The following is a 27,324-nucleotide window of genomic DNA, read 5'->3' as shown; positions in this document are numbered from 1 at the left end:
AGAGGCATGAAAATGGTACAAATCAATTTACAAGATAGAAATAAAGTCACAGATGTAAAAAAAACAAAACAAAGCAAATTATGGTTACTAGGGAAAGTGGGGAATGGGGAGCGAAGGCTAAATTAGGAGACTGGTATTAACATATACACACTATTATATTTGAATTAGATAACTAATAAGGACACGCTGCTTAGCATAGGGAACTCTACTCGATACTCTGCAATGACCTACATGGGAAAAAAAACTAAAAAAGAGTGGATATACATATAACTGATTCACTTTGCAGCAGGAACTATCGCAACGTTGTAAATCATCTATATTCTAATAAAAGTTCTTTTAAAGCAGAGAAGCAGAAAATGAAGATGGAGAGAGAGAGTTCACATCCTTTTTAGCAACACTCAGGCTCTTAGGACCAGTCTTCCTGAGAACACATTCTCATCATGGATCCCCTGTCATCAGCACGTCACCCACACGGCCACTGGGATTGGTCCCTGTCACCCGATACTCCACTGACCTACCGGAGGCCCCAGCATGTTGTAACCAAGGGTTTTGGGACACTGGTGGCCTTGCTGCAGCCCCTGGGTCCCACCACCCCAAGTTGATCTTTGGGAGAAAGGAAACCCCTTCCCTGACATTTCCCACATGAAGGACAGAGATACAGATGGCGCTGGTGATGCTGCTGCCATAAGGAGAAATGCTCTGCAGGCCCCTAAGGTAAGGGGTGGAGCCTCTCTCTGAATAGGCTGGACCGCACTGATTCCTGGAGCCCACAGTCTGGATGGATCAGGTCATCCCAGACCACCTGACCCCCAACCACTGCTGTGATTGGGAGGGGAGAGGAAACCACAGCCCTCCCCACCTTACACGCCTCAGGCACCCTCTCCAGGCCTCCTCACAGTCCCCTGAAGCCCATGAAACACTTTATCCTTGAGCTTCACTTGTTCCAGGCCCTTGAGCACCCAGTTTCTCCCAGAAGCTCTCCCTGAGACCCTGAGCCCTTAGACTGGGAAAGGGGTGTCACTCCTCAGCACCCCCAGGCCTCTGGTTTTACAATACATGTCATCCCCTCCTGGAAGGATCACATGCTTTTCTTTCCTTCCTTCTGGACCATGAGGTCCATAAGATAGGGGTTATCTTTTGCTCTCTTTTGGACACATCGGTAGTAGTAAGTACTCAGTAAACACTGGCCTTGACTCTCTGGGTGGCTAGTTCTGGAAGTCCCCAGGCCTCTGCTTGTCTGTTCTGATGCCCAGGGTGGCGTGCAGTGAACCCAAGCCTGGCAATGAACCAACAGCTCCTGAGGGTTAGCATGTGGGCCCGAGGGCCACCTTGAGGCAGTTGTTGGTTAACATATGACACTGCGCATGATTCCAGGTAAAGAATGCGATGGGCAGGTCAGGGAGGGGACAGGGATGAGGGATGAGGTGGGGGGAGGCGACACTGAAATGCACAGGGAAGCACGGTGCAAGGCTGGAATGTGAGTGAGACGTGGATGAGCAACTCTCTGGAGAAACTATCCGCAGATCCTGTTAAAAGTGTCTCCGTCAGAAAAGCCCCTCATCATGTACCCAAGTTCCACACAGTCCCCTGAAGCCCATGAAACCTTTTATCCTTTTTATAAAATGAAGAGATATGCTGCGACCCAGGCATCCCTCCCCTGGGTCTCATCAGCCCCTTTGGTTCTCTGCAGTAAGGCTTAAAACTTCAGCCAGAAGGCAGCGTGGAGGGTTCAGGAGCATCCAACACGCTGTCCCTTGGGACCCTCCAGCAGTCTGCTCTTCCTGGGAACCCTGGCTGCTGGGTCCTCACATCCGCTTCCCTCCACCACCGCCACACCCAGGGGTACAGATCCCTGCCCCGCCAGAACCTTTGGAAGCCCATGTAGGATGGTGCGTGTGACAGTGAGCAGAGGTCAGGCAGCATGGGCGAAGCTGTAGGTGACTGCTTCCGGCTGCTGAGATGATGTGGTCCTTTGCCATCAGCGTGTCCCTAGCCTTTCCTGCTGATGCTTCTGCAGCCAACACCTGCACAGCCAATCAGGTTTTGCACCGTGGTTTCGCGCATGCACCCACGGCCTGCTGGAGGTTCTGAAAGATTAGTACACAGGAAATTCAGTGAGCATTTTCTAATGCTTGTGTGCTATAGGATCTGAATGAGTGAAGAGGCATGGACACAGCAGCTTTTTGTCTGCCTCTTCTGTATCTTACGCTGAGTGCAAAAATCTACTTACAGATACACAAGCTCCAAGAAAGAAAGGATGTGGCTAGCCTGCAGTTAAGCAGTAGGAAGGCCTCAGCATGGAAGCATTAGTCCCATCTGCTGACCCCGCCCCCTATCGCCTGTCTTTCCATTCCCTGGCCCACATCCACATATTTTAATAGAATTTTTAATGACATGGGAAAATGTTCATAGTGAAATATTACCTGTAAAAGGAGGAACCAGAACTATATCACAAAAAGTTAATAGCAGTTATTTCTGGGTGGTTGAATGACAGCTGACTGTTTTTTTCCTTCTAATTTTTTTCTATTTTTCACACAGCATATCTCTTCATTTTATAAAAAGAAAACAAATGTTATTGGAAACAAATGCATCACCCAAAAGCCTGGGAGTAGACACATGAAAATATACAAAGTGACTGTCTTTACAGAACCAGGATATGTTTCTAATCTCCAGACTGACGACTGGGTCATATTCTTTAATTCTATAGAAGGTAGTTTATCTTAATTTTTAAATACTCGAAGCATCCAAAGAACAAAGAGTGATAAAAGAAGTGTGAAGACATGATCCTCTGCTTTCAAAACTACTGCAGAGAAGCCGGTGACGATGCAGTTGGAGCAGTGTCTGGAGAGGCTCCATGGGGACTGTCTCTGAGCTCTGATCTCACTGCAGGATAAGGAGGCATGGCTCCTGTTGCCCTGCTGTGCTGGAAAGCAGAGATGGTTAGGAACCTACTATACCTTGGACGTTGGGGTAAAATATCAGCTTCAGTATTTGCTTCTTTGGACTTGATTCCTGTGAGGTTGGTCTGAATGGAAACATGTTTTTAGTGTTCAATTCTCACCTCTGAAAACCCTGACTGAGGTGTTCATGTCTGTCTGCTTTGTGAGTCAAGAGTTAACAAGCAGGCAGGCTGGTTGGTGAGTAAGCGCTTAAGATCTCTGGCTTTGGGGGGCCTTCATCTTCCTGTATATCACAGATTTCCTTTTTATGCACTCCAATCATGTGGAATTATTGCTCGAGTGAAGAAAAAAATCACCACAAAGATAAACATGTCCATTGAATGCTCGCTGGCTCCTGCATATGCCAAGCATGTTCTATCCACCATATGAAGCCCCCTTCAGGACAACTCTGAGGCAGACATAAACACAGCTCTGGGGTAGACAGACATAACCAAGCCACATCTGTAGATAAGACCACTGATGCTCAGGGACTCACATCTCACTAGTGAGGAGGTGCTGGCACTATGTCCCCATGCCAGCTGAGGGGGGCACCTCTTCTCAGTTGAGTTGGGACCTCATAGCTTTCTTTGCTCCTGGGTTTTCCAAGGAGAAGCTCTCTGTTATGACCCCATGGACCATAGCCTGCCAGGCTCCTATGTCCATGCTGATTCTCCAGGCAAGAATACTGGAGTGGGTAGCCATTCCCTTCTCCAGGGTATCTTCCCAACCCAGGGATCGAACTTGGGTCTCCTACATTGCAGGCAAATTCTTTACTGTCTGAGCCACAAAGGAAGCCCAAATAAAGTTTCGGAGGAGATTTAAGTCCTTGGAATTCCCCAGTGATAGCAATGTTTTTGTTATTCAGGAGCCCCTGGGGTCACACCTGAGTTTATGTTGTTGAGGTGATTCTTTGTGGCCCTAAAATGACTTTAGGGCTGGGAGCTGGTCACCAGAGGAACCACCCATGAGATTAGAGGGGAAGACTTTGAACTAGCCTGACTTCTGGGGAGTAGATGGCACTGGAGATTGTGCTGATTCACAATGACTTTATCAATTATGCCTATGTGATGAAACCCTGATAAAGCCTCTGCACCAAGGCTCAGTGGAACTTCTTGATGGTGGCCACATGGATGTGTCCAGAAGGTGACAGGGCCTGACTCCACACATGGGGAGCATGGAAGCTCTGTGTTCAGGATACCCTCATAGTCCTCAAGCTAGTCCTGACTTGCATCCTTCATAATACAACTACAAACAGAAGTATAGCACTTTCTTGAGTTGTGAGTCATTCTAGAGAATTATCAGCCTGAGAGGCTGCGGGAACCCCTGAACTTGTAGCTAGTCATTCAAAAGTGCTGGTGATGACCCGATACCCCCTTGAACTGACTGCTGCCTTCTGAAGTTGTGAGGGGTGGCAGTCTTATGGAAGATTAGGTCTTCACCCGTGGGTTTTGCGCTAACGTCACGACCCGGGGGAGGGGCCAGAACTCACTAGCAAGACACCAGCTGGGGCTGGAGTCAACCTCTCTCTCCCACCACAGCCCCGCCCCGTTTCCAGCACCCTCTTCGTACTTCTTCCTCGAAGGGGAAACCCTGTGTCTGAATGAAGCTGGAATCCGACTGCACAAGACCAGCAAGGACGGATTGAAATCCGCTTATTTTCGAAAACCTTCCCTTTGGCTGAATGTTAAACCCACTTGATTTAGGAGTGCCTCAAAACACCTTTCCAACAAGCTGGAAGGCCGCCGTGTTGGAAGCTGTCGGCCTTTCAGTCGAAACAGTGGAGAGTAGATACTAAATTGTCTAAAACTGCACAGAGAGTGAAGACAGCCCGGGTCAAAGCAACCCGAGGAAAGGCTGGTCCCTGATCGCCTGTCTTTAAAGTCAGTAGGACATTCTGTTCTTCTCCCAGTGGCCTTGGAACTCAGAGAGAGTGTTGTTTGCTTGCCCTGCGGGTAGGGCAGAGACAGGTGAAAAAGGATTACCCAGTCACCTGTTACCTCAATTCAAAGGATGCAGGAATCTAAGCTTTAGGTGGAGGGAGCTTAGCTGGGGTCTTTGGGGTTTTTCTTCGCATGAACTTCTGGGGAAATCCTTATGGCAATGGTTCACGACTCCATCTGTGGAAGGATGTAGATCAAATGGGAGGTGTCGGGAGGCCTGGGTTCATGGAGCAGCCAGCTTCTTAAGTTGGGCTGAGAATGGCTGTGCAATGGATTTGTAACCGGTAGACACCCACAGAAGGCTTTCCTGGTGGCTCAGGGGTAAAAATCTGCCTGCCAATGCAGGAGACAAAAGGTTTGGTCTCTGGGTCGGGAAGATCCTCTGGTGAAGGAAATGGCAACCCACTCGAGTATTCTTGCCTGGACAATCCCATGGACAGAGGAGCTTGGAAGGCTATAGTCCATGGGGTTGAGAAAGAGTCATACACGACTGAGCAACTAAACCGGAACAACAGACACCCAGAGAGCCTGGGATAGTTAAGGCGCAGGGGGAGAAATCGCCTATTCAGGAGATTACACAACCCTTGATTTGAGTATACACTGGGCTTGTTTGTTTGTTACCCAGTATTCCATTTCTTACCTAACAAGTTTGATGCTTATTGAAAAATCACCTTTGGGCAATGCATCTAGGTGTGTTTCGGGGAAACTTTGGTGGGCGCCAGAATCATCTTCAAATGAAAAGGCAGAAATCTCTTGCCTTGACTCCCTGGGGATGTGGCCACAGAGCCTTATCTTGTTAGTCAGTGAAGCGGTCTGGTTCCTTCCCTCTGCCCCCCACGTCCTGGCTGGCCTTCATCTCCATGCCTCAGCGGGGGAGGAGGAGAAGTGAGGTAGCTAGTTGCTTGTCTCAATCCAAACAGCGATGGAATTCCTTGGCCTGGCTGTTCAGTAATCCTCTGCCAGCTGGCCGCGTCCCTTGCCTCTGGGAACTCGGTGAATCACACCTCCGCATTGCATTTGGCCCTCATAAGCCCTGAAGGCTGCAGGCCTGCGCCTGCCAGCTGGGAGGAGCTGCAGTCCAACTGCCAAGCAAGGATCACATCGGCTGGAGAATTTCTGAGTGCTGGAGGCTTCACAGCTGCGGGGCAAGATCACTGATCTGGAGTCCCGAGGGGTTTCTTGCAGGGGCGAGCCGTCCCTTCCCATCTCCTGAGGGGTCCTTGCAGGAGCAGAGGGACTCAGAGGCAGGCCCAGCAAAGAAAGGGCAGTCTCTGGGATCCTCTCCAGTCTACCTTCCCCCTGATTTCAGAGAATCTAAATGGCTGTTTCATAAGCCCTCCAACTGGTACCCAGGGAATTAGCAGAACACCAGGAGTGATGCACTGGGTCAAAAATACTACCAAATGCATGTTTGTTGGCGGGGGGTGGGGGGGGCGGGGGCGGTGGATGGTTCAGATGTGAATGTGGTTCAGATGGTTCAGGGGTGGAGAGGCTGTGATGCCTCTTTACCACCAGCGTCAGAAGCTCTCGTGTTAACTCTATAGCTTTTATAAAGAGTGGGGACGACCTGGGGGTTTTAGCTGCTTCTAGCTGGAGTAGCTGAGGAATCTTTCTTCAGCTAGAGCTTGAGTAAGAAGGCCGATCCCAAAGAAGCAGCTCAGGAAGAGGGCAGAGCCGATCCACCCCGCTTCCTGCCCCCGCCCGATGGTGGCTGCAGACCAGGGCAGCAGCAGGCTTCTCTCCCAAGAAGCCAGCCCGGGGCAAGGCTGGCTGGCTCTCCAGGGCTGCCGGTGCTCCCTCCAGCTCGGCCTGCCGGCTTGCCAGGCCACCTCACACCTCTCACGGAGCCCTGGGTTTGAAAGGCTCTAGCAGAAGGGAAATTAGAATCAAGAGGCGAGGTGTCAGCTGAGCCTTGCAGAGCTATGGCAGGTGGGAAGTGGAGGTAAGAGCTAGGAAGCACAGCTGCTTTATTAAAATAGTCCTGTAATTGAAAAAAAATACAACATAAAACCTCTATGCACCATTGACTAGAAATTCCACAGAAAGTTTCTTGCTTGCTCGGTGAAGAAGCAGTGATGGAGAGTACCGTAGGTACCAGTGCCTGCCCCAGCCCCTCCCCCCGCCCCAGCATCCCTAGTCCCTGGAGCTTGCTCTGCCTTTGAAGGGCTGGGCTGGACCCCACCTCCTGAGGGATGGGAAGGAAATTGTGGGGGGCCCCCTCTTGCCCCTTCTCCTGCTTCCCTAAGATGCAGCAGCTCTGGGCCGTCCTTGTGTGGGTTCAAGGGCACACTGCCTCCACTCCCTTCCCTTCCACATGCCTCCCACCATCACTGCCAAAAGGTATTATCTTACTTTCCCCCCTAAAATCACAATAATCTCCCAGTTTAGTCTTACTCCTGATCAATCCAACCTGGAACCCGTGGAGCCGGAGCAGCGGGGATGAACTTGGGAAGCTCACATGGCTTCATGCTCTTCCCCCTGACTTCCACTCCCCTCCTCATCCTCCACGCATTCTGAAAGCCCAGTTCAAGGTCACTGGCCTTCCTGACACAAGCCAGACCACTCTGTGTCTTCACAGGTCTAAGTCACTGTTGAGTTCCCTCAGCCTCTCCATCTCCCATATCTATTCCTTGCATCTGTCTACACCTGTCCCCATCCTTCCCTCCATCCCTCATTTCTCAGGAGAGTCATCCATCCATCCTGTGGTCCAGGTGGTGTTCTGACCACTGTAACATCAAGCCCCTCCTCTCCTCTGCCTCTTTCTTATTGGATGATTAACATGGTCAACCCTCTATTATTAAAGGAAGGAAGAGAAGATGGGAAAGAAGAAAGAAGGAAAAAATGGAAGCAAGTAAGGACAGCCACCACAAGAAAATACAATTTTCTACCTCTCCAGACTCTTTCCCTTGGAAATAATGTATTTCACATTCTCTGAGGTGACCGTAACACCTCGGACTGGAACGTGTCTCTTAGTGGATAGGAAGCATTGTGTCCTAGCTTCACTGCTTGCTTTTTCTTCGTGAGAACATGGAACCACGTGTGTTCTCACTCTGATGGCATCTGGGATGATGACATAGCACAGGCTACTCAAAAGAAGTCACCACATTCCCCTTCGTGTTATGCGTCATTGGTTTGTTAACTATCAAGAACCCATGTCTATTCTCACCACCCCAGTGATAAATGCTCCCCCACAATCTCTGGGGTCTCCTGACTCTTATAATGGGTATTTTTCAGCTCATATTTTCCCAGGCCTACACATAGCCCTCTACAATCTTGGCCTCCCGGAAAGTGTCTCCCTGTCTCGAGAGCACGCAGTCTCTCCTGCCTCTCCTTCTCTATTCAGCCTGCTCACCTGAGCCCTCCGTCTCTTGGTTCATGGGGCCAGTGTTCCTTGGGGTCCATTTCGTAGTCTTCCTCTCAAGCTATACCTGTGCCTGTTCCTGGTGCTTTACTCTTTGCTGCTTCTGTCATCTGTGTGCCAAAGTCTCCCAAGTCCGAGTCTACACTTGAATCCTTCTTCTGGGCACCTGTCTACAGTATGTCTCTCCTTGTATTTTCACTACTTAAACTGGAGCATCTCAATATGGAACAATTTTATGTCTAAGGGACATGTTGGTATGTCCAGACACATTTTTGACTGTTACAACTTGTGGGGTGGTACTGGCAACTAGTCACTAAATATCCTACAGTACATGAGATAGACCCCCACTATAAAGAATATCTGGCCTCATATGTCAATAATATCAAGGTTGAGAAGCCCTGCTATAAGGACCTCATTTGGATAATGCCCCAAACTGAACCTGCCCTTGAATGTCTTCTGTTACAGCCCACTGTTGTATTCTGTGGTTACGCGTCTGTCCCTCCCACTGGTATACAAGCCTATGGACCCACAGCTTTAGACATCTTTCCATCTCTGGTTCCTGTCAAGGACTCTGAATGGATATTAGACATACAGGCAGTGCTGTTGAATTAATATAACTCTTGTCTTACACCCCCAGATAACCTATAAGTAGTTTTATGAGGGCAGAGACCATCCTAACCTACCACTGGGCCTTCAGCAAGGTTGGATGCAGCAAGAGAGGCTGCAGAAGATTCAGGGACAGGTCAGAAAATGTGTAAAACCTAAGATTCCATGCCTCCGCTGCGTGAGTATGGGTAAAAAAATGTATGGAAAGAAAAAAGAAGCCTAAAACCAGATTCTATTCTAGATTCTCTTACTATTCTAAAAATAGTAAGGAGTTTGGATAACTAGGTGGAGAAGGCATAAACTAGGTGTAGGTTGGCAAAATTAAAATTTAAGGAAAGTGAAAGTGCAAGTGTGTGGCTCAGTTGTGTCCGACTCTTTGCGACCCCATGGACTGTAGCCTTTTTGCAACCCCATGGACTGTAGTCTATCAGGCTTCTCCGTCCATGGGATTTTCCAGGCAAGAGTGCTGGAGTGGGTTGCCATTTCCTTCTCCAGGGGATCTTCCCGACCCAGGAATCGAACCCGGGTCACATTGCAGGCAGACGCTTTACCGTCTGAGCCACCAGGGAAGCTAACATTAAAGGAGATATGAGCTCAAGATTGTTTTTGGAATAGTAAATATACTATAAAGTAAGGCCTGTGAAAATAAAAAGGAAACCCCAACAAAAATTGGAATAGAGAAGGCTACCACTTCTTGTCAATTACTCCAAACATGAAAACGTCAATCACAGATCCCAACAGGAAGAGACTACCTTGTACTTCCAGACAGGAGGTACAACAACCTTACTACAACAATAGAAAGAAGGCAGATTTTCTTCCTGCCCATCAACAAACCCAGCTGATGGAAATACAGCTCAGCCAATGAGGAGCCTTCATTACCCAAACTCTCACTTTCCTCCAATGAACTTTCATTTTTCTCTTATGAATGACTTTCCTGTCCCACTCTTTTCTCCATAAAAGCCTTCCATTTTGCACAAAACCTTGGAGTCTCTCTCTGCTTCCTAGATGAAATGCTGCTCCATTCATGAATAGTTTAATAAAGTAAATCTGATTTTCAAACTTACTCAGTTGAAATTTTTTTTTACCAACCAAAGGGGAAAAACTGCCAAGAAAATAGAGAAAGTCATGGAGGAAAAAGGGATGAATAAGACGTTTTGGCACTTGGTTAAATTTTCCATCTTATACTAGCATTCTCCTGTCATAGTCTTATCTGGATAATACATAACATCTTTGAACCAAACTTACTTAATATAAATCTTTATGAAATACCAAATGGATTGCAGCTCTGCTATTTTACCTCAAACTGCCTCCTTCACGTCTCCTTGACAGGAGGAGTCTTTTAAACAAAGCTGTCAGTGGTACCTGCATCCTGTTCACACGAACTTACAGGAGTTTGTCATGCGCCTCATTTATGGGAATATCTCATTTCTGGGAATATCTCATTTCCAACTTTTCCTTTTTGTTAGCCCCATTTCTCTTATTTAATTTTGACTTACTACCTGGCATGCATCTTTGTGAGAAGACAATTTAAACCTAAAGGGCATAAGTTCCTGTTTTTCCCATTTTTTTCTGGACACATTTGGACACTTTCTGTGAAGGATCTAGTTATGAAAGCAAAGAATTTTGAATTTATGAGAGGAAATTCTCCTTTGTGAATGAGGAAAGACTGAAGCATCCTTATGACTGGAAAATCGCTGCTAGAGGTCAGGGAGCGATATATTCACCACCCACGAGACAAGCAGTTCCCTGGGACAGGTGCTGCGAGTGTGTGTGTGTGTGTTTGTGCATCTGTGCACATGTGCATGAAGGTTGACCTATCCTTGTAGCCCTAGGATATTGACAACCAGGATCACCTGTCCTTCCCAGCAACAACCAGTGCCTTTGCCTGGTAGTTCAAAAGATACCTGATGCTACTGAGAGGAAGAGACCCTCCTGAAGTCTTTTATAATGATCTGGAGAAAAGACAAATGAGAGAAATAGCTTCTATTTTCACCTGGTATCAGTTATTAAAAGCCACATTAGCGTAAGCTTCTACCATGTCAGATTTTCTGGTAAGGTGTGTTAGGGTATCTCCGAATAACAGGATGATATATAAAAGAGGGACAAGTTGTGAGACATTAAACCTGTTCACGTCCTTCCTCTTAAGAGTTTGGCCAAGAGATAAGATTAAGAAAAATGCCCACATTACAACTGGCATGCCTCCCAGGTACCCCTCCTCACACACCACTCGGAGAGTGTATTGCCTCATCCTCCATCTTAGGGATGAAGAGTCTGGGTCTCAGACTAAGCTTGTGTGTGTGTGTGTGTGTGTAAGTCAGGGGGGTGGTCTGAGTAAATGCAGGTTCTGGATTTTTCCAAAGAGAGCCCCTTTTCCATTCAACTATGAATTAAATAAATCGCCTAGGAAACATTTCAGTACAAAGAGTTTTTTTTATTGACATTGTAAGAAACATTGTTCCTTTTCTTTGTTATAAAAAGACTAAGTGGTTGTGAAAGCGGAAGTAGAGTCCATCTGTTGGGGGGGCTGCAGCCCCGGGCTTGAGGTGGGCGTAGGGGGCATCGCACAGGCTGCAGGCTGATCCGAGGAAGGCCCGGGGCCGGCCACGTCCAAACACTATGCCTACAATACTTAAATGTATTTACACGTTTCTTTTAAAAAAAGGGTTACACATTTTATTTTTTAAAAAATCTAAAAAAGGTGAAAACAATGAACTGGTATTTTATCTTACACGTTTGCAGGATACACAACAGTAACTTGTCGTAAGAGAACATCCTCCTGTGCATTCAAAACAACATGGGAAGTCAGGTTACAAGACAGCTCAGACTCTGCTACAATCGGGTCCTCTTGGCCGGTGGCAAGCACACAGCCTCAAGCCCTGATTGGGCAACACCAACTGGTCCCTCGCTCCGACAACATTAACATAAAATAAGGCACATACATCGCAAGAATCAAAACTCTGTGGCTCAAGAGTGTGAGCCAATGTGTGAAGAGCAGGGGCGGTCTGATCAGTTCTTTAGAGAAAAAAATTAAATGGATTGACAAGGAAAGACACATTTATCACAGGTGCTAAACAAAAGTACCATGCATGAGCCTGCATTAAAAAGCCGGCTATGACCCTAGTGAGTTGGTGTTATCTCCCCAAGTGCCAGGGACAAGAGAAGAGGAGGGAAGACTGGAGACTGGGGATGGGTCCCATCACAGGAGATTCTAAGTGTACAGAAATCCACGTCCAGACAGAACACTTGGAAGTGGCCCCAAAAGATCTTCTTCACTGACTATCACAACAGTCCATCACATTCAAAAGGACACTTTCCTCTCCCACCTCCCCTCTCCTCCGTTCTTCTGAGATTTTTATACTGAGAGAAACCAAATACTGAGCTGAAAGGTGAGTTAGTCTTCTGCAAATCTGAAGGCCAGAACAAGGAAAACAAAGTATGGAAAGAAAAAGATAGGGGACAACCAGGAGAACTGCCAGAAAGCAAAGGAAAAAACAAGGGTGCAAGGTGACAACCATGCTCATCTCAGTCTCCATCCATCCTTCCACGCACAGCAAAGGTGATTTGGGAAATATGGTAACTGAGAAATGCAGGGCACATCCAAGGACTCTAGTGGGGAAGTGCAGGAGGAGGAAGACAGGAATGGGGTTAAGCCACAAAAGCAGGCGAGCTCAGACCAGGACCTTGGGACTTTTGAGTTCACCTAGATACGAGCTTCAGGGAACTGGACTGCCAATTTTGTGACCAGATCATGACCCGTTTAAAGAATACAGAAAAGGCCTCGATTTTTCCACTGAAGAGTGATAGAGACTCAACTCTGCTAGCTCAGATCACTACTTGTCTTTTGATTTGGGGCTCTGTTCCAAAGTGGATGCTTCCTTTGATTTAAAAGAAGGTGCTGCACATGGGGAACAGCAGGAGGACCTCAATACCCCTCTGCTTTCATCTAGTTGAAAGCAAACCCAACTGTTTCAGCTGAAGTCCCAAAAGTCTAAAATTCAGAGGGGAATTTTACCCCACGTGAGATTCTTGGTCCAAATAAGAGAACATAAACCTGAGAAAAATGAGCTGGTCCTAATATGCTATTATCTCACACTTTTACTTGATTTTTGTCTACTACTAATTTAAATGGCAGAAAGGGGAAAAAACACATAATGGACTCATGAATCACTTTGGATAAATCACGACTGAGCGACTGAACTGAACTGAACTGAACTCCAAGCTCAATGGGACAGAATACAGCATGTTGACTGAGGTGCTGATGTTGTATTTTACTAGTTTACATATTTTTTAAAAGTAAAACGCTGGGTAGTCCACATACCCTATGCACACATGGTATGTCTTTTATGTGTAGCAACTGTACACACAGGGAGTAGCTGCACTTTTTAAGTCTTTAAACCTTTTCATCTGAAAGTCTAGCTTAAGTCCACATTAAGGACAAACTGCATAGAAGACTTAACTTCTTAAATGGGTGCATAATGTAATAGAGTGTTAAGAATGTATCCACACAGCTATGAAACTGTGCCCTTGGTGTTTTTAAATACTGAAAATGTTTGAAGCAATTTATTCCAAATATCTTGGTCTGTGAGCTTTTCTTTTACAAACAAATTTCGTGAGTCCCCTAAAATAGGGCACTTAGAACAGAAATACTCTTTTGCTATAGTGGAACTGATATATTGTTGATAACATAGCCAGCTGTGGGATTAAGTACCTATATACTCAAAACTAGATATAATCAATTCTCAGTTATTCTGTTATCTATGAAAATGGGGCGAGTGATGGAATTAATCAACAAATATGCCAACCCACAAATATTTCCCAAATTCTATGCAATAGCTTTAATCTATAACATATCTACCTTCTTACCAGAACAGATGAAAGTAATAGTGTGTCTGGGCGTCACCCAACACCCCTCCCTGTCTCTCCGTGGAACAGCGCTGAACACTCGTGGATAGACAGAGAGTGGAGGCAGGGTCCGTAACTGAGAACTGACATACAGACGTGCCCACCTTCCTGTCCAGCACATGTATGGACAGGAAGAAGTTTAAACCCCAACTGTGGGCAAACAATTTCCTGCACAGGAGCCCTGAATTTCCACTTGTGTGTATCTGTCTGAAGCATGCCCCAAACTGAACGGGGGTTGGGAGCTTCTCAAAAGCCTGTCACCTCTGCTACAGTACACCCACAAGAGATTCCCAAACTCACTCTCCAACTTCCGACTCCTGAGCCCGGTGTGGGAATTCAAAAACAAAAGAAAACACAGAAACAAACACTGAGCATACGTAAAGGAAAATGGAAAAACGCTGCACGTGTAACCCCTTAGTCACAAGCACACCAACTTCCTAGTTCCTTGGAATAACGGAGAGACACGTCAAATCCTTTCACTTACCCTCTCTGAAAAGAAAAGAATGCGCACATCACCATTTACACCGGTTTACTAAAAAAAAGACAGGGGAGGGAGGAACAGGCTGATAGTTTTCTTTTCTTTTTTTAAAGAGGATGTTTTGAGTGTAACAATACTGATTCAAAACTGAAATGGAAGACAGTTTCTCCCTAGAATACTTTAGGGCTTTTCAGAGTCCTTTTCCATAAAAGGAATATACTTGAAACACATCCCAGTTAGGTGAGATGAGATCGCTAAAATACATACAGAACTAAAAAAACTCAGCCAAACAAAAATGGGTCAATTTAATCTTTTAAACTCCTAAAGTTTCAGGTCTCTTGGCAGTTGTTTTTTCCCCTAATGCTTACTGCATAACCGCAAGGAATTTGCTTTCTTCCGCGAGGGAGGTCAGCAGAGAGCTCATGTCCCCGATTGCCATGTTGGTGGTGCTCAAAGACAGAGGCGGGAACGGGAGGGCGGCCCGCGGCGTGGTGAGTCGGGAGGAGCTATGAGAAAGGTTCTGAATGATGCTTGGGCTCAGGGCTCCCGACATCAGGCTGGCGTGGTCCCCGTCGTCTATGATAGCGTCGAAATCAATCTGCACCCCTTCCAGGTCATGGCTATCAAGGCTGTCAACTGTGCTTGTCACCTGGTTAGCACCTGGGGAGAGTAATTCAGAGTTTTCGGCGCCGGCCCCCTGGAGCAGGCAGTTGGCTTCTGACATGGAGAAGGAACCAGTTTTCATGTCTTGCTGACCGAAGCCAACGGTTTGGTCATAGAACTGACCAGAGTAACTCTGCACATTCGAACAGAGCTGATGGGGCTGTCCTGGCATCTCCATCTTGATGCCATTCACCCTGCAGGTCTGACTCGGGTCACTGAACTGTCCTGGCTGCAGAGTGAGACCACCCCTCGGCCCAGCCTGGCGCCGGCCACCCCCGTAGCCAGCACATGGCTGGTAGCCCCTGACAGCTGCCACACTTGGCGGCTGCACGCTGATGCTGGGAGGCCCGGGCAGGCTGCTCTCCGACCCTTGATAGATGTGTGAGGTAGCACTAGCCTGCCCCAGCAGGTTCTGCCCGGAGCGGCCTGCCCCCTGCGGGTGTGTGCTGTCACCGAGGAGCTGCTGAGCCAGGTACCCCTGCCCTGTGGGGTCTGGGGTGGGCATGCCATTCACCGTGCTGCTGGTTGACTCATTCGACGCCACCGACAGGCCAAAATCCAGATGGCTCCCGCTCCCTTGCATGGTGATGCTTTTCAGCTTTACTGCCTGGATCCCAGGGCCACAGGCCCCATCGAGTAAGCTGGGGGCACCAGGCTGCCTGTTGAGGCAGTTCCCATACTGCTGGGCCTTATAGGGTGGTTCATGGAAGGTATTCCCGTTGGTGCCAGCTCCGCCACCGTGGCTCACTAAGTGTTCCAGGCCCCCGAAGGAGCTGGCATGCTCCCCAAGGGTCGGATACCCCCCAGCTGGGCCAGCCCCACTCCTCAAGGGATTCTGTGGGTGAACACCCATGTGGCTGTACGACCCGAAGGCCCGGGCCTGCTGCCCCATGGACCGCTGGCCGCATTTCAGCTTGGAGGAGGACAGGTCGGCGCTGCCAGAGCTGACTTCGTTCCACTGAATGGGCAGGTCGGATTTACTGGCATCGGGGCAGGGCTGCTCCAGGCTGCGGTACTGCTGGCTGCTGGTGTGGCTGGCATGGCTATCGGGCAGTCCCAGTGGGTCAAAGTCCCCGGGTATACTCCCCAAGCCGTGGGGCACTTTGCTGTCATCAGAGAAGGTGCCTGGGAAGTGCTGCTCATACCCGGCTGGGTTCTGGGAATTTAAATACTGCACCACGTCATCGGGCAGGAGGTCCTCATCGTTCAGGCTCACGTCGGCGTCCATGGTCAGGGACTCCAGGGTGACATTCTCAGTGATGCTCGGGGGACAGGGAGAGGAGTGGAAGTGGCGGGCCTGGCCCCCATCGGGCCGCGTGTAGTTCTGAAGCACGAGGTTGCGCTTTTCCAGGGATGGAGGCAACACCGGAGGGTTGAAGCTGTTAAGGCTGTTGAATCGCTGTACCCGGGGCAGAGAGAGGCTCTCCGAAACCGTCCTCACCGGGTCGCTGGCTCTTCTCACGCCGTTGCCCAGTGCATCCTGGGGCAGCAGTGGGCGCCGACCGTAACCGTGGGCCCCGCCGTCGCTGCATCTCCGAGGAGGATGCACGGGAGGCAGGGTCCCCGCCGGCTCCCTGCCATCTCCCAGCAGGGCCATCCGGGTCTTGAGGCTCATCCTCTCCATGTTGGGCAGCGGCGTGGGCGGGGGGCCGCCCGTGGCGGCAGCGTACTTGGCTTTCAGGCGGTACTGCTGGGCGGGAGTGAGGCTGAGCAGGCTGGGCAGACCGTCGCCCTGGCTGGCCTCGCTGGACCTGCGAGAGGCGTCGGTGGAGATAGGGTCATAAGAGTCGGCCACGCTCACGTTCTGGGGTCGCCCCTCGGCCTGAGACGCCTCGCTGGACCGGCGGCTGGAGAAGCAGGGCGAGATGCCAGAGGAGCGGCGGCTGCTCAGGTAGGCGGAGCTGACGGTGCTGGTGCTGCTGTCCCTCCGGTTGAGCATGTTCAACATGGTGATATCCACCCCAGACAGGTCGCTTCTGTTCGGGAGAAGGGGCATGGGCCCGCCCAGACTGCAGCTGGTACCGGGCTGCGTGCCTGCAGAGACAGCGTGGGAGACACGGGTTCACCTCGGGATGACAACACAGGTTCTGGGGCCAGAAACCAAACCAAACCAAACCAATCTATGACCGGTCTGGTCACGGTGACCCACCCCTGCCCTGCAATGCTGAAGGGCCAGTGACGAAATAAGGGGGTGGGTGAGCAGGCGGCAGGCTGCAGCGGTGGATTCCCTGGCTTAAACAAAGCAGTAACAACTCCCTGGATGAGTTAAGCGCCTTCGCAGGTGTAGTGCAAGGGCAAAGTGAAGAACCACAGGGTGTACATACAGTGCTCAAGTTACAGGAAGCCCAAGGGCAGAAGGCATTCTGAGGGTCTCATACCCATTCTCAGGGCTTCCTCCGACATCCTATGCAGGTGTAAGGCACCTGATTTGGTGGGGTGGGGGAGTTCACACCTGGGCTCTGCTCCAGGTACTGAGTGTAATCTCAGAAATGCAAACCGCCTAGGGGCCAACAGTGGCAGAAGTGGCTTCCCTTTCTCTGAATTGTGCCCACATTGGTCAAAGTGACTGTTTACCCACTGGCTGTAGACTGGAAATCAGAGGCAGGGGCTAACTCTGGATGCCTCTGCAGCTAAGATTTCCTTACTCTGATCTAATAGTGATGATTTCACCATCAGAATATGAGTAACACGCAGTTTTGCTTTTCATTCCAGTATTATCCTCTTACTGTCTGCTTTTATTGGGTTGGCCAAAAAAGTTCATTGGTTTTTTCCCCCCTATATTATCTTACAGAAAAACTTGAACGAACTTTTTGGCTAACCCAAGAAAATATGGGTTCTCCAGAAAGGTAACACCAATATGCATAGTTCCAGCATTATTTTAGGGCTGGTGGGGAAACAAGCAAACAGAAAACCCAAGGACCTGGGTCCACACAGTGCTCTGGCTGCCTCTGCAAGAACAGAAAACCCTGAGCAGACAAGAGGTCTGGCTGGCACTCACCGTTTCCTATGAGAGGAGAGACTGCAGGGGCTTTAGGGGGTAGAATGGGGTTCAGTCGTGGAAGCATTCCATTCACTTGTTTGAGCCTTTCTAGTTTGACGTGCTCCATCCATTTGGTCCCTGCTGGGTTCCTCCGGGCTTGCAAAGCAAGGGCTGTGGTTGCAGTGGAAATGGTCGAGTCCATGACTGGGGTTTCATCGATGGCACTGAGGTCGCCCACACCACCTCCATCAGTCAGAGGAAGCTCGAGCCCACTGTTGGAATAGTTGCTGATGGGGGACTGTTGGCTGCTGCATGAAGACTGACCACCAGGGCTTGGCTGAGATGTCTGTGGGGTCAAGAAGAAAAGGAAATAAATGTTACCTAGATGATCAAGGCCAGGGAGCAGACAATGAGCAACCCCGCAGATCAAGTCCTGCGGGATTCTCAGTGGGAGAAGAGCTATTTTCTAGTAAATGGAGGTGGCCTCCCCTGAGCTCAGTGATGGTGGATGGGCCAGCAGGCAGATGTACCGTGGAGGGCAATGGACAACAGGGGGAGCCAGGTGTGAGGCAGCAGCCATGGAATCCCTCCCCCGATGCCAACTCTGCGTCCCATTTCCTCAGTTCCCACCCCACCTCCATGAGTTGAGCCTTTGGGCAAATTACTTAGCCACTCTAAACCTCAGTTTCCTTATCCAGAAAGTGGGGACAATTTATTTATCCTAAGGATTGTTGTGGAAATTAGGAGTGAAGCCCTGAAAACACACAAAGTTCAAAAAGACCTGGATAATAGGTAGTAATTAATTGGCTTGGGGAGTATTAGTGGTTATTAGTATAAATGCTTTAGTCCTCAGGATATATATGCCAGGAACACATGTTACCTCCCCTCCAACCAGTCCCTCTTTACGGTTCAGGGTTGGTTCCCCAAGCTCTATAATCTCTGTCCATTCCTTCTACATTTTCTTGCTCTGTAAAACTCCAAGTAGGGAGATACATGTAAAAGCAGTTTTAGGAGGGAAGACTTCAGTCACTTAGTTTCTGCCGTAGACAGAAAGGAGTCTCTGGGGGAAGTCACAGGCGTCTTCCAGTCCCCAGTGTACACCTGGCCTTGCACTAGGAGAATCAAGCCAGGTTTCCCTAACCCCAACCAAGTGGACTTGGCAAGCCAATTCTGCAACTCTTGGGAACTTAATCTAGTCCACTAGGTTCTCAGGGAAAGACCCCTCCTCCAGGGGCCCCTGACCATGGGGACAGCTCATTATGTCTACATTTGGGAGCACTCTGGCTTGCATTGAGCGGTCTGCACAACCTGGACCTGGCCCATCTGAAATTCCAGTGCTGCCCCGGTGGACAAACAGTTGCATCCTTCTCGTAGAGATAAGAAAAGTGATGTTCAGAGAAGTTCAGTGACTGCCCAAAGTTACAGAGCGAACAGTGTGATGACCTAGACTCCTGGCCTGGCCTCACTTCTGTTCCTCTGTAGCACTCTCTCTGGTGTTACCTAGCAACTAGAGTCTGACAGCAGCCCATGAGCAAGGAGAGATAACTACACACACTCTGGTACACACGGCTATGGTCTCAGGTGGAACCACAGTGCTGTCAGAAGGGGCTCTGGACACAGGTCATTTCCGTGGAACCTGTCACACTTTTCCTGAGACCACAGTACACACACCCAAGGAAATGAACACTTTCTAGGTGAGCACCACATGGTACACTAAGTGTGTCCTGGGCAACCAAGCAGAGAAAAATAAGATGCACAAATGTGATCATGAATGCATGAAGCCTGGCTTATTTTTGCTTCTGCAGAGCACCAAAGGGACCACCTGCTCCTTTGCAGAGAACTTAGATCATCCAGGGCTTTGAATGACATTTCCTCTCGGATTGTCAAATCAGTATGTGTGTGTGTGAATCTGTGTGTATGTACACACACTTCCCTGTGGAAGAGTGCAGACTCACGTTTCCACAGGGCCTGGAAGAAGGCTCTCATGCGTCTACAATTAGAAAATCCTTAAAGGACCCCGACAGTTCAATACAGGTTAGATTGCCAACAAGTACATCCAGCTCTTGCTCTAAGAAGGTGGTGCACGTCTGGTCCAAGAATAAATTTACACTAGTCAACATGACAGTTAAATGGTCTTTGAGAACATCTGCTTGGTCGGCCTCAGTGTGATTTATTATGGAATCCTAGACAAATAGAACGATGAATTTCAACATCTAACTCCACATTTTCATGCTGAATGTTCGAAACACATTGCTTCTATGTTGGAAACATATCTGGGCAATGTTCACTACCAAAGATATCACAAAGGACAAAGACTGAAGAAAATGAAATAAATAAAAAGCTATATGTTAAAATGAAAACAAAACAAAGAGAGCAGAGAAGCCAAAATTCCCTCACCTTATTACCCACTGTCCTTAGGAAGTGAGAACAAGACATTTAGGAGCATTACACAGAAGAGATGTTGGAGTAATCAGAAAAAAAGAAGAAAGAATTTAATTTATAGCGTGATGAACAAATCAAAGACAAGTTTTTAAAGAAAGAATATTAGAAATGTATATCTCACATGCTTCAATAACTACATCTACGAAGATACCTACTCATTTACATGTGTGAGCACATATACATAAAAAAGTCTCCTGTGGAAATTTGATTAATTTATTAACCTGAGCCTCTGTTTCCACACCTGTAAAATATGGGGCCTAGTCTCAAAATCCTGAAATCTCTTTCCAGCAGTTTGTTTCTATATCAATATATCTATATCTCATAAAATATTTCACATCTTGGAGCATCTCAGATGTCACTGAGCAAAATCGCTGTATGTTTTTATTTCTACCAATTTTCTTTTTAAATAATGAGTGTTTGGAGAAGTGATAACTTTTCTTTCTTTCCTTCTTTTTTGCTAAGGATGTACATAAAAGGTACCAGGGACTCTGAGCTCACAGGATGTCCTAAAAATATAAATCATTGTCTTTCAATGACATTATCTAGGAGACCACAGATTCACTTTCTTTGTTTCAGTAAACACTAAGGATAAATGGTTAAATCTTTTGCACAATTTTTATACAGGTGGACTTTATTTTAGGAAACTGATAAATACTCCTCCCCTAAAAGTATATAAAACACAGTTTATGAACTGATTAATTTAAATGTATAGGGATCAGTTATAACACATACATAAACTTCTTAGTAAGGTGTTTTTTAAAAGCAAAGTACAGCTATCCATAGGGAAATAATGACAAGATAGCTTATTTGCACGATTTTTGGCTAGACCTAATGTCACTTGCTAAGACTCTTAAGAGTTTAAAGACAAACTCAGTTAGTCACTAAAATGCAATTAAGTCATATGCGTATTAGTTCCTGCCCATACATACTGGCTACACATGATATCACTCAGGAATTCACAGGATGTCCATCCAATTCCTGCACTTTTCTAATTTTATGCAAATAATTCCTTACACTGAGTAGAAATCTGCCTGCCTGATCGTTCCCATGCATGTGGAAGTCTAAGCATGTGACTTACCTAGTACCTTTCACATCCAAAGAGTGGACAGACTAGAACCCAAAACACAGAGCTGACTCCATTATACATATGCCAAATACAGATGAACTAAATCTCCTCTGATTGCTACTCTTTTCATTTTGTCTTTGGGAAAATATTAGCTGTTTTATTCTGGCCCATGCATAAGGCAAAAATCACCAAGTGAAGTCTGAAAGAAGCCACAGCAATAGCTTAATCCATGTGTCCTATTTGTCATCAAACTGTAAGATTTTTGTTGATGACATTTTTCAAATCCCTCCCTTGCTTTCTACCTCCTTGTTTCAGGAATCACTTTAGATATGGTCTCAAGTCTATCAACTAATCTCTAGATTGGCACAGGAGTTGTCTTTTCTAAAAATTCGGAAAAAAATTTAAAAATCCCTTTATATCTTCACCTTGTTTTACTCTGGCACATTCCCCTGGGGCCCCATGACTCGTGTTTGGCTGTGCCAGGTCCTGGGCCCCTGCACAGATTCCTTTCCCACTCCGAGTGTTGCACTTGGCGGCCACTTGCCCTCTGCCCCTCCCATGGCATTGCCAAGTGCACCCTGTTAGCTCCGCTCTGAATGCTTGCACCCAGACTTGTCTTAGAGCCCTATTACCCAAGCTTTCTTGGTCTGCCTATCCCACTGGACTGCAGACCCCTAAAGAACAGGGACCATGGCTTATTTCAGGTGGTGCTAGTAGTAAAGTAACCACCTACCAGTGCAGAAGACATAAGAGAAACGGGTTTGATCCCTGAGTCCGGAAGATCCCTTGGAGAAGGGCATGGCAACCCCCTCCAGTATTCTTGCCTGGAGAATCCCATGGACAGAGGAGACTGGTGGGCTGCAGTCCACAGGGTCACAAAGAGTGGGACACAACTGATGCAACTCAGCACTGGTGCATGGCTTATTTCTCTTGGGGTCGCCAAGGCACAGAAGTCAGAAAACATTTTTACAGAAGGACCCGATGAATAATTCTTTATGTTCGAGGCCTCCTGAAAATGTGGATAGTGGTGTGTGTCTACCTGCCACAACTTCCAGATCGATTTAAAAAAAGCAGTTAGGAAACCTCAAATCTCTTTTCTGAGCTGGGGTAAGCAATTGAGATCAACGAGCTCTGATCTCCTTAAATCAAACAGTGGGTTCCAGTGAGGACAGGAGTGATGCAGTCCTCCCTTAACTCAGCACCCTACCTGGCCCCTTTAGAGATCTGGGACAATCAGAAGGAAAGCGAATGACATACCATGGGCTTCTCCGCCTTGACCGTTTTCACTTGGAGGCATTCTTCCCGCTTTGAGGTAGTGTTGCTGAGGTCCTTCTGCTCCCCGAGGGCTCCCTGAGTCTGCCGGCCAGGTGACCTAGACTGTGAGTGGCCGCCGGAATCTCGCGGGGGCGGGGGCCGGGGATGCACGTCCCCTCGCTGCTTCTTGGTGACATGAGCCTCTGGGCCGTGCACAGTCTTCACGTGTTTCCGGAGGGAGCTGGGGTCTGTGTAGCGCTTGGTGCAGCCGGGGATTTTGCACACATATGGTTTCTGTCAAATGCCCCAACAATGAAAGAATAGATTGTTATCAAAGTGATTATCCAGCCCAACAGTCTCTTGTGGCTCTTCATTATATTTTTAATTCTTTCAAAGCATGATCACAAGGTTTTGAGGTATTCAAAGCCCTCTAAATGGTGCAGTGGTTTTTAATAAAGACTATTTGGACACAGTTTGGGGTCCATGGAATCTAGCTTGAACACATTACTATTTTAGAGAGGGCTCAGGGAGAGATTGGGAATCCTATGTCGCACAGTGATAAAGAATCCGCCTACTAAGACAGGCGATACAAGAGACATGGATTTGATCCCTGGGTCAGGAAGATCCCCTGGAGTAGGAAATGGCAACCCACTCCAGCATTCTTGCCTGGAAAATTCCATGGACAGAGGAGCCTGATGGGCTGCAATCCATGGGGTCGCAAAGAATAGTGCACAACTGAGTGTATGTGTGCACGTGCACACACACATACACACACAGGGAGAGCTTAGAACATGTAAATTGTGTTTGTGCTCCTGGAATAATTTATTCTGTGAGTAGGAAGAAGTGTCATGGGGTCACATGGTATCCAAGATAATTTGATGATGGTGGTGATGCTGATGGTGATGATAAAAGAAGGCTTAAAAGACACCCATCCTTTCATGAGAAGAATGCTACACATCTTTGGGGGGAGCTTATGTGAAGACATTTTTTACCAAGTCCTGTTTCCCAGACCTAAAATCACTCTTCCACCTTTTAAAATGTGCTCTTTACACACTGACATAGTAGAAAATAATAATGACAATAATAAGTGCCTGGAACTTCCCTGGTGGTCCAGTGGCTAAGACTCTGTGCTCCCAGCGCAGGGGGCTCTAGCTAGAGCCCACATGTCTGATCAGGGAACTAGAGCCCATATGCCACAACAAAGACGGAAGATCCTGCATGCTGCAACTAAGACCTGGTGCAGACAAATATATCATAAATGAATAAATATTTTTAAAAATTGCTGTAGCCTCTCCTAGGTTAGATATCACTAAAATATGATCCTTTGGGTTGTATTACAGCTGTGTGGGGTGTTCAGGGCTCAGAATATCCAGAACCTTTCTGGTCTTCAAAGTCCTAAGCCCTGTTGGAGTATCCACAAATGTTCACCCATAAGCCGATGAGGGCTGGTAGATGTCATTCTGGAGATGAGTATTTCTGGGTGAGGCTCTGCTCCTGAGTGCTAAGGTCTAGAAATTACTTCACGCTAATTTCATTTTCTGTGTGGGTCAGTAGTCAAACCCATAGTCACCAAAAATGACACAGACCCTTGTAGTTGAATATTTACTCACATCACAGAACTGCTAGCATTATATTCATAACCAACATCAGAATTGTGATTCTGTTTACTTCATTTGAAATGTAATATATTCACGGATGCTTATATGAGTCTATATTTACATCTGTATGTATCAGGAGGTGAGCTATTAGATAAACAATATTCATGAAAGACATGATTAATATAATGTATCCATTGGATTAGAAAAGAGTCCCTGTCTTATAGAATGATGCTTTTCCACTAAAAGCCCAAGAACAGACTGAGTGCTGCCTAAAATTATGGCATGCCCTAATGGAGTGAGGTAAAGATTCCAGAATGCTGAGAGACCTCACCTCCAAATTTGAGATAATTTTGGGTTGAATTGATTCCCATTAACTACAAATTACTTCTCTTCAGGAGCTTGTGTGATTTGCAGCATATATATGTATAATGAAATGAGCACATCAAATTCTATGCATTAGGGACAGAAGAATGGCTCCGACGATTAGTGCTATTACTGTATAGTGTCTGACCCCGGCCCGCTGCTGGCTCACTGCACTGCTCTGACAGGCAGACAGCAATGTCTGGGGCGGGGAGAGGGAGCACAAAGCCAGGCCAGCATTCCAGGTCTGAAGAACGATTCTTCCCATAGATGTCTGCATGTGTGTATCATGGGTTAATCTGGAAATGAGGACACAGCTAGGGATGGAATGAATCTACTAATATTCATCAGCTCCTGCATTTCCAAGACCAACAAGAACATGTGTGCCCACGTGCCCTTGTATGTGCACATAAACAATAGCCACCTACAAAAATCTCCAAGCACACAAGGTCAGAAAACAACACTTCACAACAAACACTAACTACATGATGTAGATTGGACCCCAAATTCTGTTCTGATTAATGACTGAAATGGAATCTAAGTGTAGGTAAAGATAAATGTTGTCAGGGTTCTAATTTACCCATGTTTCCTGTCCTGGACATTTAAATTTTGCCACCATGATTGCCTTTTTGACTCCCTGAACTGAAAGATACTTTGTGAACACTTTCATTCTACTTGACTTTGTAGAATTTATCCAAATAAAATTATAGATAAACATTTAATGATCCCTACCAGATACAAGACTCTGTGAGCACAGTTTTATAAATGACAGGATTAAATCTCAAAGAATGGAAAATATGAAAAGTGTGGATGCTAAGAAGGATATGGACAGAGGGGAGCCATTCTTTCATTGGGAAGATGGTGGAAGGCATCAATCATCAAATTTCTGTATCTGGGTATAATGCCCAGCTCATGGGGTCAGGGTACGAACTAAATCTGACCATGTATACATAGTACTTACCATGATGTGATATGGGACACATAGTAAGTGCTCGATAAACAGAGCTTTGATTAAGAAAAGCTGTTGTAGTTGGATCCTGAAAGATGAACAAGATGCTGAAGGATAAAAATGAGGGCAAGAGAATACAAAAAAAAAAAGTATTCAGAGCAAAGGTCCAAAAGTAGGACCACTCCAGGCATGTGGGCATGCTGTCTGGAAGGTTGTGTTCATGTTCACCATGGTGAGAGGTCAAGGGATTGTGGAAAAGGAAGACTGGGGTTGAGCAGGTGAAAGTAGATATGGGGTTGGCCAAAAAGTTCACAAAGTATCTTACAGAAAAATATTTTCTTGGCCAATCCAATACAGGCATAAGACATCTAAACTTTTCCTAGGAAAGATGGAGCCTCTGGAACTTTCTGTATAGGGAGATACAACTAAATGAGAGCTCAAGGAAACTGGCTTCATCTGGTTTGGGGTGGAACAGGAGCTCCGTGTTCTGGAGTAGGGAGCCTGGTCAGAGGCCTCTGCGATGGTTCAGTGGCTCTGCATGGGCAGAACAGTCACGGGGGTGAGAGCTAGATTAGCTTCCCTGAATGGGAATTGCTTCCTATTCTGTTCCACGCCATCTGCCTCATCCAGAATAGCAACCTGCTTGCCAGATAACCGTCTATCAATATTTGTTCAGAGAAAGGATGAAGATACAAATAAGAGGACAGATAAATGAAAGAAGACATCTGGATTTGTCTATGGTTGATTGATGATACAACTCTGGATTTCCTGGACACACAATTTTGATGTATCTGAAACTGTCTACCATTCATAGGCAAAGCTGAGGGCTTTCTCTATTCATGGAACAGAGAAAAATGATTTACGTGATTGTGAATAAAATTTTACTTATGTGTTCATGGTCAATGTTAATCATTTATTTTAGGTAAATCGCTCCATTTTGGTGAACGATATTGTTGACCAAGATACATTTTAACCTCATGATGGATATTCAACTCTCATACAACATTGCATTTTCTAATGCACAGAAGAATTCAAGCTCCACTATAATGCATTTCATTAAAGCAAACAGATGTGGGCACACATTTGAAGCTCATAAAAAGATAAAAACTCAGTAAGCATGTTTATATCTATTCATTGCTGAAGTTCTTCTTTTAAAAAATTGCTGAAGTTCTAACATTCTCAGTGCCCAACTGGCTCCACAATAACAGGAGAGAATCTATAGGAATGTATGCCTTCTAAGAGTCTGGTCATAATCATACCTAAGTATATGAAATAGAAATAGATTAATTAAATTCTAGGTTAAGTTAATCAAATCCCCTGAAACATTTTAAATTGAGATATTTGGTTGGCCAAAAATGTGTATGGAAAGTCCATATGGAAAAACTCAAATGAACGTTTTGGCCAGCCCAACGTAATTCGCATGCTATCCAGAACACCGTTTTACACGGCACAGCCCGACGTAATTCGCATGCTATGGAGAACTCCGCTTTACACGGCACAGCCCGACGTAATTCACATACTATCAATCAAGAACACCGTTTTACACGGCCCAGCCCGACGTAATTCGCATGCTATCGAGAACTCCGCTTTACACGGCACAGCCCGACGTAATCCGCATGCTTTCGACAACTCCGTTTTACACGGCACAGCCCGACGTAATCCGCATGCTATCGAGAACTCCGTTTTACACAGCACAGCCCGACGTACTTCACATACTATCAATCAAGAACACCGTTTTACACGGCACAGCCCGACGTACTTCACATACTATGAAGAACTCCGTTTT

At 46.9% G+C, this 27,324-nt stretch overlaps 1 protein-coding gene across 1 annotated transcript in view; it reads right to left on the bottom strand.

Annotated features, from left to right (window-relative positions):
• Positions 1-14,590: 14,590 nt before the first annotated feature.
• The window catches only part of GLI3 (GLI family zinc finger 3), a 312,258-nt gene continuing 299,524 nt past the window's right edge, over positions 14,591-27,324 (bottom strand). The window contains exons 13-15 of the mRNA XM_052638613.1: positions 22,635-22,925; positions 17,888-18,215; positions 14,591-16,923 (exon numbers count right to left, since the gene is read on the bottom strand). Coding sequence (XP_052494573.1) covers positions 14,591-16,923; positions 17,888-18,215; positions 22,635-22,925 — 2,952 coding nt within the window. The remainder of the gene's footprint in view (positions 16,924-17,887; positions 18,216-22,634; positions 22,926-27,324) is intronic.

This window comes from Budorcas taxicolor, chromosome 4 (genome assembly GCF_023091745.1).
Source record: "Budorcas taxicolor isolate Tak-1 chromosome 4, Takin1.1, whole genome shotgun sequence".
Lineage (NCBI taxonomy): Eukaryota > Metazoa > Chordata > Mammalia > Artiodactyla > Bovidae > Budorcas > Budorcas taxicolor.
The sequence above is the reverse complement of the archived record's forward strand: the minus strand, read 5'-3'. Positions and strand labels throughout refer to the sequence as shown.